This window comes from Cuculus canorus, chromosome 1, assembly GCF_017976375.1.
Source record: "Cuculus canorus isolate bCucCan1 chromosome 1, bCucCan1.pri, whole genome shotgun sequence".
Lineage (NCBI taxonomy): Eukaryota > Metazoa > Chordata > Aves > Cuculiformes > Cuculidae > Cuculus > Cuculus canorus.
The window spans coordinates 195,488,632-195,503,426 of record NC_071401.1 but is presented as its reverse complement, the minus strand read 5'-3'; the positions used below and the strand labels follow the sequence as shown (position 1 = coordinate 195,503,426).

Genomic DNA, 14,795 nt, shown 5'->3' with positions numbered 1-14,795 from the left:
GTACTCAGGTACTTACTTGCTTCTCCATAGGAGAAGGAAAGAAGAATTCCTTCTCTAGAAAGAACAAAGCCCTAGAAGAAGAAGGGACGGATCTTTCTAGTCACCCAGGACCTGAGGCACTCAAACAGCCTTCCAAGCAAGCAGTGTGGACAGTAACTAGCTTTAAAACAAAGCTTGATACATTCTAGAAATACAGTTCTAAATGTAGGACCCCATAATAAAAGAGGATTTTGCTCTCAAGGTCCTCTAAGCATCACATTCCCCACTGTTACTACTAACATAGCTTCTTAAAGACAGAGTGAGCTTGTTTGAAGACAGTCACACATCAGGTGTAGAGAAATATGCAAGAGCATACATAGCTGATGCTAGGTATATGTGTAATCTATACACTCATATGTAAAATCTCAGTTATTTTCAAACTGTACTTGAGAAACAAGTGTGCCTTATTATCTGCAAATTTTATCTATATCTTTGATAAACAAAGAAAAATATTAAGTTTGGGACATTCAAATCTCCCCAGGCATACATAAAGAATCTAATTTTGTCTTTAAAACAAGAATGCAGAGCTTTAAACTACTTTCTACAGTCATCAGAATCCATTTCCCACAAGACAGGTAGGTAGTCTTAAAAGCAGTACCATCCTATTCATCGCCAGCCTCCCACAAGCCTATACACAATTTCTTTCCCTTCTTAACACCTAATTTATTTCTTTGTTCTAGTTTCTTTTCAAAATATACACATTGGTTTTGTTTTGCATATTGTGTATATACACATTGTACAATGTACACATCAAAAAAATAATCAAGCAATATTTCAGTAGATATACTAAGTTAGTACGATTTGTAATGCATTACTATCTGAAGTTCTTCCTGTAAGTCACGGTTAATAATTTTATGTTAGCAGTTTGGTCAGAACTCTTTCCCTTTCTTTTACAAAGTGAGATAGAACATCAGTGCAGAGTCTGAAATATTTCTTTCTTTAAACAAACAAACAAAAATTATAGAAGAGCCAGTCTCTACTGGGTACCATCAAGTCATGAAGTTAATAAAGTAAGAACATTAACTGTTGTTAGGGCAAGCTTTTTAAGCTGACAAGTAAACAAGAAGACAAAAGAAAATGTAGGACAGAAATTGACACTATATCCACTGACTTCACCAATTTGTTTTTTTAAATACAAAGAAGGCTTTCTCAGATTTGAAAACTATTGTTTTATTTCCCTTGTAATCGCTTGGGGGAGGCAAGTTAGTAACAAAGACAGGATTCCCCTTTCATGGCATCAGCCAGATAACCAAACAGGGAACAAGTGCAAAATGCTACTGACAGAGCTACACACTCAGCACATTGTCTCTTCAGTTTCTGAAGCTCTTGACACAGCCTTCATTAGCTCTGAAGCACCGTATGCGAAAGAAAATGTATTTAAGCTCAGAAAAAAATACACAGGAATCATATCTTTCTGCTTTCTCTTGTCAAGCACTACCACCTGCACAAGCACACAGTCAAGAGGCATCTGTAATATCAAATAAACACCTTCAAGTATGGACCTGTTCAGTTATCCTAAACCAAACATGCATAAGGCATTAAACAGTCAAATCAATTAGCCTTCTGGATCTTTCTAACCAAAGCCTGTGAGAAACATAAATGAAAGAACAGGAGAGGATTATCTAATAATGTTTTAACGTAAAGCATCAACTTCAAGGCTTTGCAATTGTTATCAGAGAAAGCAACACCTGAACCCTTCCAAGGAGATATTTCTTGCACCAAGTAGAAAGCTTTCTCATGAAGCTCTGTCTATCAAACCCTATCAAAGTGGGCCTTTGTCAGAGTTGAAACTACACTTTACACTCTCTTCTTAAAGTCCTAGGGAAAAAATGGCAGTACAGACTTTTAAAAACATTCCCTATATCTGATAAGTTGCATGCCATTAGCAAATAAAAACATAATTCCTTTAAAACTATAAATAAACAAACATAATAACATATCCCTTTCTCTTTCGATGTCTGAGTCCTTACAATTAAAGGCTTTACTAATACAGAATCTATGAATTCCCATCTTCTAAGCCATGATGTCATCAAATCTCTTAAAATTTCAGTATTTTTATGCATTAACAGGTTTTTTGTGATTTCATGATAATATTTTAAATTACTGTTTCAATAAACACAAGGGGATGAAAACTCAGAGGTAGAGTCAGACTTCTCAGACAAGAAAGCTAGTGAATCCTAAATCTTAACTGAGTGGAGAGAAGCAACAGCACTTGCATGAAGAAAACTTGCACATTGCCAATTACTGCTGTTTCTGTAACAAATCAAGTCTCCAGAGGAGACAACTGGTGTTCAAAGACAGCAAAAGAATTTGTCATAATCCAATGCACGATCCATAAAATATATTTTAGGATTCTTTACAACAAATGGGAAAACAGGGTAAAGCTCAAACCAACTAAATAAAAACCTCCTAATTTTAAAATTCAGTCATTTAAAAATAAACAAAACCCAACTCTTGCCCCACTAGCATGACTTCCAATTAATAGACTCCTAAAATCCAATTCAGGAGAAAAAAAGGTTCAAGGAAAATACATCATTCTATAAGAAACCAAGAGGTTTTACCCACTTATAGAAAAGAAGCAACAGAACCTACCTCCAGAGGATAATGCTTCTTATAATGGTGAGATTTCCTGTTTCGAAGTGTGCAATCACTGGAAGTGCGTTCTACATTGCGACGTAAAGAATATCCAGTTTCAGGTCCTTCCTCACTGGAAACTTCATCTGATAAATTTGTCACAGTCCTGTGGGTATCCTAGGGCAAGAAACACACCATTAGAAAGACACACACTCATGCTTACTAGGTCTTGTCCTCAACTAATGAAATCAAGGTTTTTTTTTAAGCAACATTATTATGCATCACCTTTATGCAACATTGCTGCTCAATTAAATAAGATATTAATGCATTTCCAATTGTCAAAATAAAGTGGCATAGCAAGAATTATAAAATAGAAATTGTAATATCAAAGTAAATATTTCTCAGGTGATGAAGGGCTTGTTCATATTTTAAAAAGAAATTTTTGACATTATTTTAAATGTGATTATGTCTAAACCAAAACTAGCAAGAAAGGCTTAGAGGACCTGTATTCAGAAGATTCAGAAAGAAAACCAAACCAAACAAAAAAACCTGACCACTAAAAACTGTAATAGCAGACACTATAGTATTGAATTATCAACACATACAGTACAATGTTAACATTCACCTCTTTTTCCAATTATAAAGGGTTATGGTGCATGTAGAATAATCAGATCATTAATTTATTCCACTTTCCATTTCCACTTAGCCCTTGCAGTAACAGAAAGAAAAAAGGACAGCAAATGATCATTCAGCTGTAAAAAGCTTTTTTTGTGTATTATATTTCTTACAAGATCGTCAGCCAGGAGTCTGTAAAGTTTCCTGCTAAAAGAACAAATATAGTGAAGCTGTTCTTTATGAATGCAACAAATCATTTTCCCTCCCTGCAACTCAGACATCATTCTCCCTTCCACGATGAACTCTGTTTTCTGAGCTGCTTCAACGTCAGGCCATTTCATTTTTTTTAATAGCTGAGTTCCACAGGGAAAAAGGGACCGGCAGTACAGTCTGGGATGTCTTATGTACTACCTTTTGCAGTGGCACTGAAATGTATTCTCTTTGGAGTACGAGATGAGAAGGAGTAAAGAGAGGTGCTTATCCTAGCCCAACTTCTCTTCAGTGTGGGTGCATACTTACTAAGCAAGTTAAACACAAACAGCATCTCATCCATTCTATCAAAGAAGCCTAAAACTCTTTAAAATTTTTTTTTCTTAAAAATCCTTGATTTGTTGAATTTCATCAAGAATGCAAAATGCTTGGAATTGATAAAGACAACCAAACCTCAGGTACTATCACTGCTGAGAAAGCACCTTCCGCAGAGCAGTAGTGTGAAGTTTTTGCCCTCAGATGAACCTTCATCATGTTCATTCCGACTTAATCACATGGATCTTTAAGGAGTTGTTGAAAAATTTGGCTACGAAATCCATAAAACATGCCTTTCATTTGTAAAAATGTGTACTTGTGGACTTCCAGCAGAATAACCTTTCAGCATTACGATGGAAAAACCCTTGCTATGATTGATCACTGATAGTAAATATTACTGAGAAAGAATCAAGTGTAAGAGCTCTTAACAGCAGTTACAAATACCAATAATAAAAGCGCCAGAAAAAATGGTTTGGGAAAGTTATTGCAAAGAACAGTACTGAAGTCCTCAGCACAGGAAGGACATGGATCTGTCCGAGTAAGTTCAGAGGAGGGCAATGAAGACGATCAGAGGGCTGGAAGACAGTTAGGAGAGTTGGGCTTGTAAAACCTCGAGAAGACCTTATAGCAGCCTTCCAGTACTTAAAGGAGGCCTAGAGGAAAGCTGTAGAGGGACTATCAGGGAGTGCAGGGACAGGAGAAGGGGTTTTAAGCTGAAAGAGGGGAGATAAAGATTACATATTAGGAAGAATTTTTTTAAGAGAAGTAGTGGATGCTCCATCCCTGGAGATGTTCAAGGCCAGGTTGGATGGGGCTTTGAGCAACCTGATCCAGTGGAAAGTGTCCCTGCCCATGGCAGAGCTGTTGGAACTGGATGATTTATTTAAGGTTCCTTTCAACCTAAACCATTCTATAATTCTATGAAAACAGGACATCCAGGAGATAATTGGACCCAGACAAATTAAAAGTTCCACTTTCCTTCATGACAACTTCCTATCGTTTCACCTCATCCCTACTCCTCAGCGTAGGGTTCTGCCTATTTCATTGAGGCAAAACATACTTTCTTCACCTTCTACAGAGATCAACTCCCCCCAAGAAAAGAAAGGAAAAGGAAGACTATTCACAGGCAAATACTCAGAACAACCTCAAAATTATAAATTGTCAGTAACCCAAAATTTGTTCCATTTTAGCATAAAGACAGAGCTGTGCCTAGAGGCATCAAAGAAACACGAGAGTTCAGCTGGTCTGGAAAAACCCACAGATAAAAGACAGCACACAAATTTGTCATTTATAATACACTGAAATACAGAATGGCAAAGGATGCTCAGATGTCAGTGAGGATCCTCCTACAAGAAAAAGGAACGACTAGGAATATAAGGATGGAATAAGATGACTTGACGTAATGTTTGGCTCAGGACCCTTAGCCTAATTTAATTTTAAAAACATTTTTAAGGATGAAGTAGATAAGAATGCATCAAAGGCATCATAATCATTTGACAAATTAATAATCTTGCTTTGAAAGCAACAAAGCACACTTACTTTGTGACGACTGTGATTGCTGAAAGTATCTCTCATAGTTGCAGTGCTCCACCCTGACTCTTCTGGCTTAACCACTTCAAAGCGCCGTTCATGTGCCTGTATACATTCTTCACTGCTTTTACCTGTCTTTTTCCCATCAAGCGACACGTAGCCATTGTCAGTCTCAGTGGATTTATCTATTGAGTTTTTTGCTTTCTTAGATCTATATTAGAAACAAATATATATGTATTAATGATTGTCTCAATTTTTTCCCAGTCTAAAATGTGCTTGTCCCTCCCAACACAAGCCTTAATTTTACTATTAAGGTAAACAAACTAATAATATTAACATATTCTATCATTATTAACATATAATAATATTAACATAACTATTTCATCTTCTAAATAATACCTATTATCCTTTCCTAAAATTGTTATACAAGAAACAGTATCTGAAAGAAAATTATATCATGAGCTACTGAAAGAAAATGAAACCTGTGTTTTAAAACTAAAACTTCACAGCAACTTTGCCAACAGAAGGCCCACAAGCCTCAAATGTAAATTAGAAACTTCTCTATTCACTATTGAAGAGGTATGCCAGAAAATTAAGTCTATTAATTCACAGCAAATATGCCATTTCCTGAAGCTGCAAACAAACATGCTCTGATTAGTACTATGCACACAGACATTTTTTGTTGTTGTTTTAAGTACAGTCTCGTTACTGATAACTCTACTAAAGAGAAGGTGATTTACCCTTTTCCTCACTATCCAGTAACACCTATGACAACATATTTCTAAATACCTTACAAACACATAAATTAAGTCTGTTTTCAAATCACAAAATAAGTTAATAAATTTTATTTCAGCATTGTTATTCTTAAGACTACTGATATTGATGAATAGTCTTCCATAACATTCTCTAGAAGTCAAGGTCCTTATCTAGTCAACAAATGTAGCAGCAAGAACATCTAATGCCAGAAAAAAAGCCTTCTCAAAGCAAATGTTTGGATGATTACACTTCCAAATTAGAAAGTGCAGTCAATAAAGGAATGAAAAGGAATAGCAGCTTGCTACCTTATCAACAGAGAGTTCTTCAAGTCTTTCCTTAAGCTTTTCAAAGTAAATGACATGGGAAAAAAAAGTCAGAAGTAATGAATATCTTGCATAACTTGCTTTTTAGATTCCCAGAACACTTGTCAAAATAAAGGTGTTATATATCAAGTTTACAGATTTTATTTTTATTAAAATCAGAACACTGGACATAGATCATAAAACTATCAAGAATCTCTTTGAATGATCTTGTGCTCCTATGAGGCAATATACACTGTCTTTCCCTTTAAGGAGTAAAGCATTCTGCAAGAGCTTGGATTACACAGCAGAAGATTAAATTCCTCTTTAATATGTACAACAAACAAAGGAATAGTTGCCTCATATTCCTCCCAAGATAAGGTATTCCACATATACAGGGAAGACCAAAACACAAAAAAAAAATTTGCTAGGGAAAGATGGATAAAATGGAAAAATCCCAAAAGGAACAATTAATCTGTTGGAATGCAGACAAAATAATGAAGACACAAGGTTACTAAGTTGTTTCATCCTCCTTTCCCATCTTTAGACTCACTCCATCTGCACTCACCCCTTCCTGGAAAAAAGCTAACAGCATTTATATATTTTATTTTTAAACCAAAGTAACTGCTGCTCCACTTCTCTTGTACAAGGCTATACAACTCACCTACTATTCCCTGACCTATTCCCAAAATTCTTAGTCAACTTTATTTCTAAATTAGTACAAAAGCAGCAGAAACACTTTTTGTAGTTATTATATATTTGCATGGATTAACTTTTATTATAAGCTTACAAAGGCAGAGAGACATCAAAATGCTTCAGTGTGTTTTTGTGCTGGAGAAGCAGTTAGTAAGCTTCCTCCTGTTTGCACATTATCGATGTGATAGCTCACAGAGTTTTAATTTTCTAGGTCCATTAAGAAGATGCTCTAAAACATTACTGAATCTTTGGACTAAAAGGTCAAACTATCAACAGTAAGCTTGTTAGAACTTTATTTCTGTGCTTTTCCAAAATGTCATTGTTTAATTAAGCTTATTAAGTTAATGAAGATAAGACAACAGAAAAAAAGAGAAAGCTTAGTTTATTATTTAATGGAAATATTTGCTGTTCCCCTTCTGGAATAAAGCATATAACAGCCTTTCAGTGGGAACTCATTGTAAAATGTAAGTTTCAGTAAGCTCAGTCGGGAGCACTAAGGAAGTGGCGCTAATAGTAAATTATTTGCAGGAGGCAGGAGTCCAGAGAGGGCTTTTAGCACATTTCTTTTTAACAGTGCAAAAGGGAATGCAGTTCTCATCACATACGTACATGCACACATCCAGTCAGAAAGACTTGCTCCACAATCTGTAAGTGGATTAACAGGACTACTCTTTCAAGGTTGATTTGAGAAGTTTTTATGTATTTTGCACAAAACATGAAAGCTACCAAGAAGTAGCCTCAAGCAGTTGCGTAAGAATAGATAAGAGAAAAAAAGAAAGTATGTACGTATGCATAATTTGTTTAGATAAGACTTCACTACTCAAGCAATGTTTAAGTGCTAAAACCACAAGACAAATACTACTCTGATATCAATTAAAGCTAATTTTAAAAATAGATAACTTGACTGAAGTCTTGCATTTGTCTAATGTAGAAACCAAAGTTATTTTTTGTAAGAATCCCTAAATGTAAGCATATGAAAAGCATAAATCTGGGCTTAAAGTTAGATTTTCATGAACTACACCCTGTCAGAAGAAAAATAACAAACATGAATGACACTTCCCTAGCTGACAGAAATGACATTTTCTAGAATTACTATACATACACATCATTAATCAACTCTTAAAATCTCATGCTAGAATTAAAGTATTTAAGGGTGAGAAAAAAAGTATTTGACAACATGAATTAAAAAAAGAAGGCATTAAAAAGCCTGAATACATGCAAAAGCTAAGTCAAGAAGGACTTTCAGTCTTATTAATACATTAGCTAGACAAAATATTAAGGATTATTTAAATCAAGTTTCTGGAAGACTGCAGATTTTCACTGTCAAGTATTCTATTCCCAAGTATTTTCACTGGAATTGGTCAAAAAACTGTTTTTCCCTGCCCACACTGCAAAACTTAAAAAAAAATACAACTGTAAGATTTCCATATTTGGAGTAAGGACACAGACAGACCGCAAAGTGCCAAACCAGCAGACTTCCTGAATAAACTACGTATTCCAGTGAAACTATTAATTAGTATTTTCTAAATTTGCCCCTGTACTAGATTAGAGTTTACAATTATATTTTATTAGTCTGACTGAGTTCTGCCATTCAAAAGGATATTTACTGAATACACAGTTCCAGATTACCTATGACCCGAATGTAGCAAATGGTCTAGGTATACAGGGTCCTGCCCTAAAGCAGAGAACATTATTTCTGAGGTTAATTGTGAAACTACATGCTTAAGACGCATATTTAAAATCCCAGAAAATGGCATATACCAGAAGCATATCAGAAAGCAATGTGCAGACACCCAAAGAACAGCAGTGGTGTCTCTTATTGTGACTCAATCTGGCAAAGGAAGCTTAACCTACACAGAAAAAAGTTAAATGCATCCTCCTTTTGCATTTTAAACATTTTAAGACTTCTCCAGAGTTTCAACTAGATATTCCCAGGATGCAACATAATGTAAGATAAGCTATAAGTGGTTAAGAGCACATACCACAAGTATGACAGACATATTAGTGTTGCCATATTTAAGATGCAGCATGCACAACAAAACATCAGTGTAATACTTTGCAGTATCTCTTTTCTCAATTTCATAGTATTTTTTGAGCATGTTAATAAATGCTGATCTTTAGCACTCACAACGCTGTGTGTATGGCACACCTTGAACACAGACTGCTACAGAATGTTCCTTTAAAAATCTTTTTAGTTGCCCAGAGCACTGCATCAGCAAATTTATCATTTGCAAAAAAAAGCTCTGGAATGTAATAGGGTTAAATGTTTCTTCCAATCATCAGAAAATATCTCTTCAATGTTTATAAATAAACTAAACTCTGTGTCTATTTGAATCTTGAAGGCTTTTCCTTCAGAAAAAGCATGTGATTTGATGACAGTGATAAGAGTTCAACAAGCGTTCTCTCAGAGTAAGAACATCACATTTTCACATTGGATTAAAATAGAGAAACTGATTTGGTTCATTCCTAATAGCCCACATAGATTACTCCCACACCAAAATACAATTTAACTAAAAGTTAATTCTATATCTTTTCAAAATTATTGCATCACCATTCGCAAAAGTCAAGAAGAAACGTGTTAGTACATGTTCAAATACATAAATGAGTTTACGATTAAGAATATAAACTGGATCAACAAAAGTTTAATCATTAGATCAATGTTTACTTATCGGAAAAGGGATAGTGCATCTCTAACACATAGGTAGCCTTGAATAAATACAAACCCTGATAAAAAGAAAGCAGCATGCCAGATATCTCTGAAGACAGCGCCAATACTGCAAGAGGTGCTTGTACCGTAGCTCTGCACTGTTCCCTCCTGTGTGTTATCTGTGGTACTAGAGCCATCTCCTTCCCTATGTACTTCCAAATGTGCTGCTTTCCTTAATTTCCTTCATCAGAAGAGATTAAAATTGGAAGGTAGCTTTATAAGTGCGATCTACTAGTTCTATAACATGTTCAGCAGTTTAAGCATGCAAAACAAGCAAGATTTAAAAATACTTTGCCAAAGCTTTATCACAGCAATTTAATAAACACCATTTAATAAAACTAAGCATAAAATTTATTTACTATGATAACACTTAAGCACAAAATAAATTTCACCCCATCATCAGCATCATCAGAGGCTCAGACCTGCAAAATTCACTACTGCAGGTTTTCCCATTTTAATGGGACAATCCACTGTAGCAAACTATACTCAGTTAAGTGCTGGAAGACTTAAGTTCTACATTTCCAACAGCATCTCCTCATTTCCCACAGAGATCATTACTCAGTATTACACAGAGTTCTAAACCTAAATTTGCAGTAATATTAACACAGTCACTGCACCACCGTTCAAATACAAAGTCTTTTGAGGCAAAATGTCAGATTCAATGCATTAAAAATCCAATAAAACAATACATACATTACTCAATGAGTAAAAATTAAAGAGCACCACTTAAGCACTCATTTTAAGGTTTCAGACAAGAACAGAGCACCAATTTCTCATTTCTTGCAAAGCAGAGACTGTAAATCCCAACATTTTTTCATGCACACTCTTTAGAATAGTAATCCTAAATGGTAAGTACTTTAGCATAGACTATACCTTCTTCTTTTACCCCCTGTGCTGGGAGGTGGCTTAGGAGTTCGTGTTGAAACAATCTGACAATGCACAGTTCCAAGTAGCAACATTAGCCATATTGGCCCAATTACTTCAGTCAGAGGTATATTATGTGGGCTTTGGGCTGTATAGAATAACACTACAGCAGCAACTGGAAAAGAAGGGAAATGAAGTTCAGTTCAATATTTGAAATGTCTGAAATGGCCAACACGTTAAATAACTTTTGTTAAAAAGAGAAACAGTCAGATGTAGTCCTATATCTGCAATCTAAACCAACTCATCTAATTCTGCGAGGAAGGAATTAAAACTGCAACGAAACAGGCAGTAATAAAAATTTTAACAGTTGCCTACTGTCTTACTATCCATCTCTTCTTTCACACTTGTGATATTACAGCTATTGCTCAAGAAAAGGTGGCAGATTCAATTAAGGGGGGGGGGCATTTAGAAAGCTAGATCTGTCATTAGACAACTTTAAATTAAAGTAAAGCTTCAACAGGAGACAAAAACAAAGGCAAATGCCATCCTTAGAGCAGCCCAAATAAATTTAATTCTGTATCGCCTAGAACGAAGTAGCACAATCCAAGAAGTTCAGTGACTGTAAGAGCCATCAAACCCAGAAGCAGGTTGTCCAGACAAGCCAGCCTCTCCATCCTTGGAGACATTCAAACCCTGCGCAGGGGTTTGGACCTGACAATATCCAGAGGTCCCTGCCAGTCACAACTAGCCTGTGATTCCGTATCAACACCACAAGAACCAACAGAGCTAAGGCTAGAAACTCTCTACACTCTCTAGCCGAAAGCATTTTAAATTCCATATTCCAGTCAAAGGACAAAATTTCCTATAAAATTTCCTTGGGTAGACAAGGCATGCCCAAGTGTTACCCCTTATATTTCATAGGTACTTGTGCATAATATATATTTTTTAGTAATGAGGAAAGATCAAAGACAAACCATGTAAACTATGAGGCAGTCCAGCTAAGATGACCAGGACTCCAGCTAGGATTTGGGCTGGAAAAGAGACAGCTTCTGATTCCACGGTTCACTGTTGATTTTATAACCCTCTAAGTAGCTTTTCATATACGGCCAACACCCACACAGCTCCCCTTGCTCCTGTACCCAGAGCTTAACCACATTTAAAACTCAGAAACGTCTTTAGAGATTTCAGAACAGTCTAGACACATTCAGCAGGCATGGGGCAGACAGGAGGGGCAATCTCTCTCTTCTCTCTGATTGTTACATGTTCTTGTTTCTCCGACACTAGGCTGGAAGTGCTGTGTTCCATAACTCAGCTGAGAGAAGGTACCAAGGGAAAAAAAAAAACAAAAAAACCCATAACAGAAACTCCAAGAAACAATTCAGGAACACAACAAGGGAATAATTCTCTGTGCCTGACTTCCACACATCCCATGAGAACTTGGCTTTTGTAGCAGTAAGTGAAAGTCTCATAACTTAGACCTACTCCTAGCACAAGAAATACATGGTACAGGTCCAACAGCTTTCACTAGTTCTCTACTAAAATCAGTTGAAAAAGTATAGACACATGGAAATTTCTTCTACATAAAAAAATCTAAAATACATCACATGGAACCATGCCCAACACAGCAGATACCAGGATGCAATGTTTTCCACTAAAAAGAAATTAGACACGTTTTTTCATGAAACAACCAAATTACCTAGTATTAGAAACACAATGAATGTAAAAAACAAGAGAATTATTTTTGATTCTGGCAACCTATTTCTAATTTCTCATCAATCTTTTTCCTAAATTAAAGCACAGAAGTCTTACACAGAACATGTAGGGCAACTTTTATTACTGTACGTAGACTATAAGTTTTTGCCAGATAGGGTTTCTCAGAAAGACAATATGCATCAACCAGAAATCCCACTTACTAAAAAGTAGGGGAAAAAAGGTACAGACAATTAGCTCTTTCTAAATGAGCTTACCCGAGCTTCTCACACATACAGTTAGCTTCATAAGGTCTAAAGCATACATAAGTATGCAACTTTGACCCCTACCAAACTATTTGGATAAGCACATACTTCCGAGCATAGAACTCCACACATCCATGTGGAACGATTTGCAGGAGTTGACCTTCACAAAATAACTCCAAGCTTCACTACAAGATTTCTTCTACTAATTAAAAAATATTTGGCAAAGCAGAGTGAGCTAGAAAAAAAATATCTTCTTCCAGACAATAGAGATCTACACATTGCTGATTCACATCACGAAGCTTCACACAAATTGAAGAAAATTTTCCCGTCTCTTCATCTTTTCAGGACAGAAGGGAAATCCAAGAATTTTTCTGCACAATGTGTCGATGTGCTGTTGCTCAGATTATCCTAGAATTGCTCCTACCAACAGGAGAGGTTTTTCTAAAAATTGTACTTTCCTAAATTACAATGGTTTATTTTGTGAAACAGACAAATTAAATTATATCTCACAGAGCAAAAAGCTGCATCAAAGAAAGCAACTGTACATTTCAAAGTCCAGCAAGCATTAATCTTTACAGCATTTAAAGCTTTGAAATATTTGTGCTACCAAGTTTAAAAATGCATACACACATTATGTATCTCACCACAACAAACAAATCACTTTATCACTATTAAAGTCTTTTGTTTCAAACTTTACAAATACACAATAGAAATAGACCATAATTTCACAATCATTTTCCTGTTAGAGTATAGAAACATTTTTTAAGTAAAAATGAGGTCATGTCATAAACTAAATGGATAAGGAGTCAGCAGAAAAAGATTTTATTTCTACTTTAAATCATTGTCCTGTTCCATGACCTTGGACAAAAAACTCATTTATCTGTAGTTCTCTTATCATACATTTTGCTAATCATAATTCGTACCAAAGGAAACCAATGCAAATAAAATATGGAGCTTAAACCTACAGCCAAGGAAAGAATTATTTTCTGTAGAGTTACATAAACGCTAACAAGTACCCTGCTAAAGCTAATCAATTTCCAACCAATAATTCCAAGTAATGCAGTTCATAAATCATAGAAAATACTTAATAATTAAATAATTTAAAAAAAACATATATTAACAAAATAAAGTCAGACCATTTTACAACAGAGTCAGTGAAAATCTGCCATGATGACAAAGCCCAAGCTACAACACAGAATCAGAGCACAAATGCAGCCACGGGAATCTGAAAGGTATTGTTAAGTTTTCATAATTGACTCCTGACATTTCGTTGCTGCATTTCTGATTTTGTACAAAATGAATAACTAAGCTAAGAAAAACTTACATGAAAGTGCTAGAAGAAGAGGCTTGAGGAGGGTTGTTTTAAATAGTTTCCAATCAAAAATTTTGTCAATTTAATTTCATTCATGTGTACATAAGTCTTTCAATTTATTTCAAAAAACATCAAAAATTCTGCAGTTAATTCAGCACAAGTTAAATAACAAGAGTTGCAAGGAGCTGGGTTATAGTGTAATGTGGAATACTATTAATTCTTTTCCAGTATTTCTTAATTTACAGCCTCGGAAATATTTTGCCACACTGCAGACTAGGGATTAGGGAAATCTTTCTTATAGTAACTTTAGTAAACTATGGATCCCAAGTAATTGCTGGGGGTGGGGGAGTTATTTGCAAGACAACTGTGTAATTAATGTCCTAAAAAACCTGTGTGTACTCAGAATCTGCATTGTCTTACCATTTTGCCACTTTTAGAGTCTTATGAAGGCTCTAAAAAGTGTGAGTATATTCTTAAAATAAATATCAGAATGGGAACATAAAAAAATTACTGTAATTACCTATGAGCATGGTGATAAATGATCAATAACTTATGCATTTACTACCTATATTACCATAAATTAGATTAAAAATATTAGCACTATGGAATTACTTACCATAGTATACATATACTAAAGTACGCAACAACACTTCTTAAGCATTTGTCTCAGAAATGGGGATAAGGGAAAATTTTGATAGGAGATCACGTGAATACTTTTCAATATTTCAAGTTTGGGGGCACTGGCATTGTGAAACTCATTTCATAGCTGCGAACAGCACACAAGAGGCACTGAGGTCTTTTTTTTTTTTTTAATTTCATTTCTTGTTTTAAATACGATTTCCAAATGATACAATGATTCACAACTGCAAGGACAGATGGCAAAATTGAAAAAACAATACTGGATTTTAATTGGATTTCAGTCA

At 35.2% G+C, this 14,795-nt stretch overlaps 1 protein-coding gene across 5 annotated transcripts in view; it reads right to left on the bottom strand.

Annotated features, from left to right (window-relative positions):
• The window catches only part of PHTF2 (putative homeodomain transcription factor 2), a 66,165-nt gene that overhangs the window by 20,042 nt on the left and 31,328 nt on the right, over nucleotides 1-14,795 (bottom strand). For 4 of the 5 annotated variants that reach the window (XM_054064234.1, XM_054064210.1, XM_054064231.1 and 1 more), the window contains 4 exons: nucleotides 10,615-10,780; nucleotides 9,758-9,922; nucleotides 5,293-5,494; nucleotides 2,632-2,790 (listed from right to left, as the gene is read on the bottom strand). In XM_054064234.1, the coding sequence (XP_053920209.1) occupies nucleotides 2,632-2,790; nucleotides 5,293-5,494; nucleotides 9,758-9,922; nucleotides 10,615-10,780 (692 nt within the window). The remainder of the gene's footprint in view (nucleotides 1-2,631; nucleotides 2,791-5,292; nucleotides 5,495-9,757; nucleotides 9,923-10,614; nucleotides 10,781-14,795) is intronic. The other variant, XM_054064241.1, reaches the window with a different exon arrangement.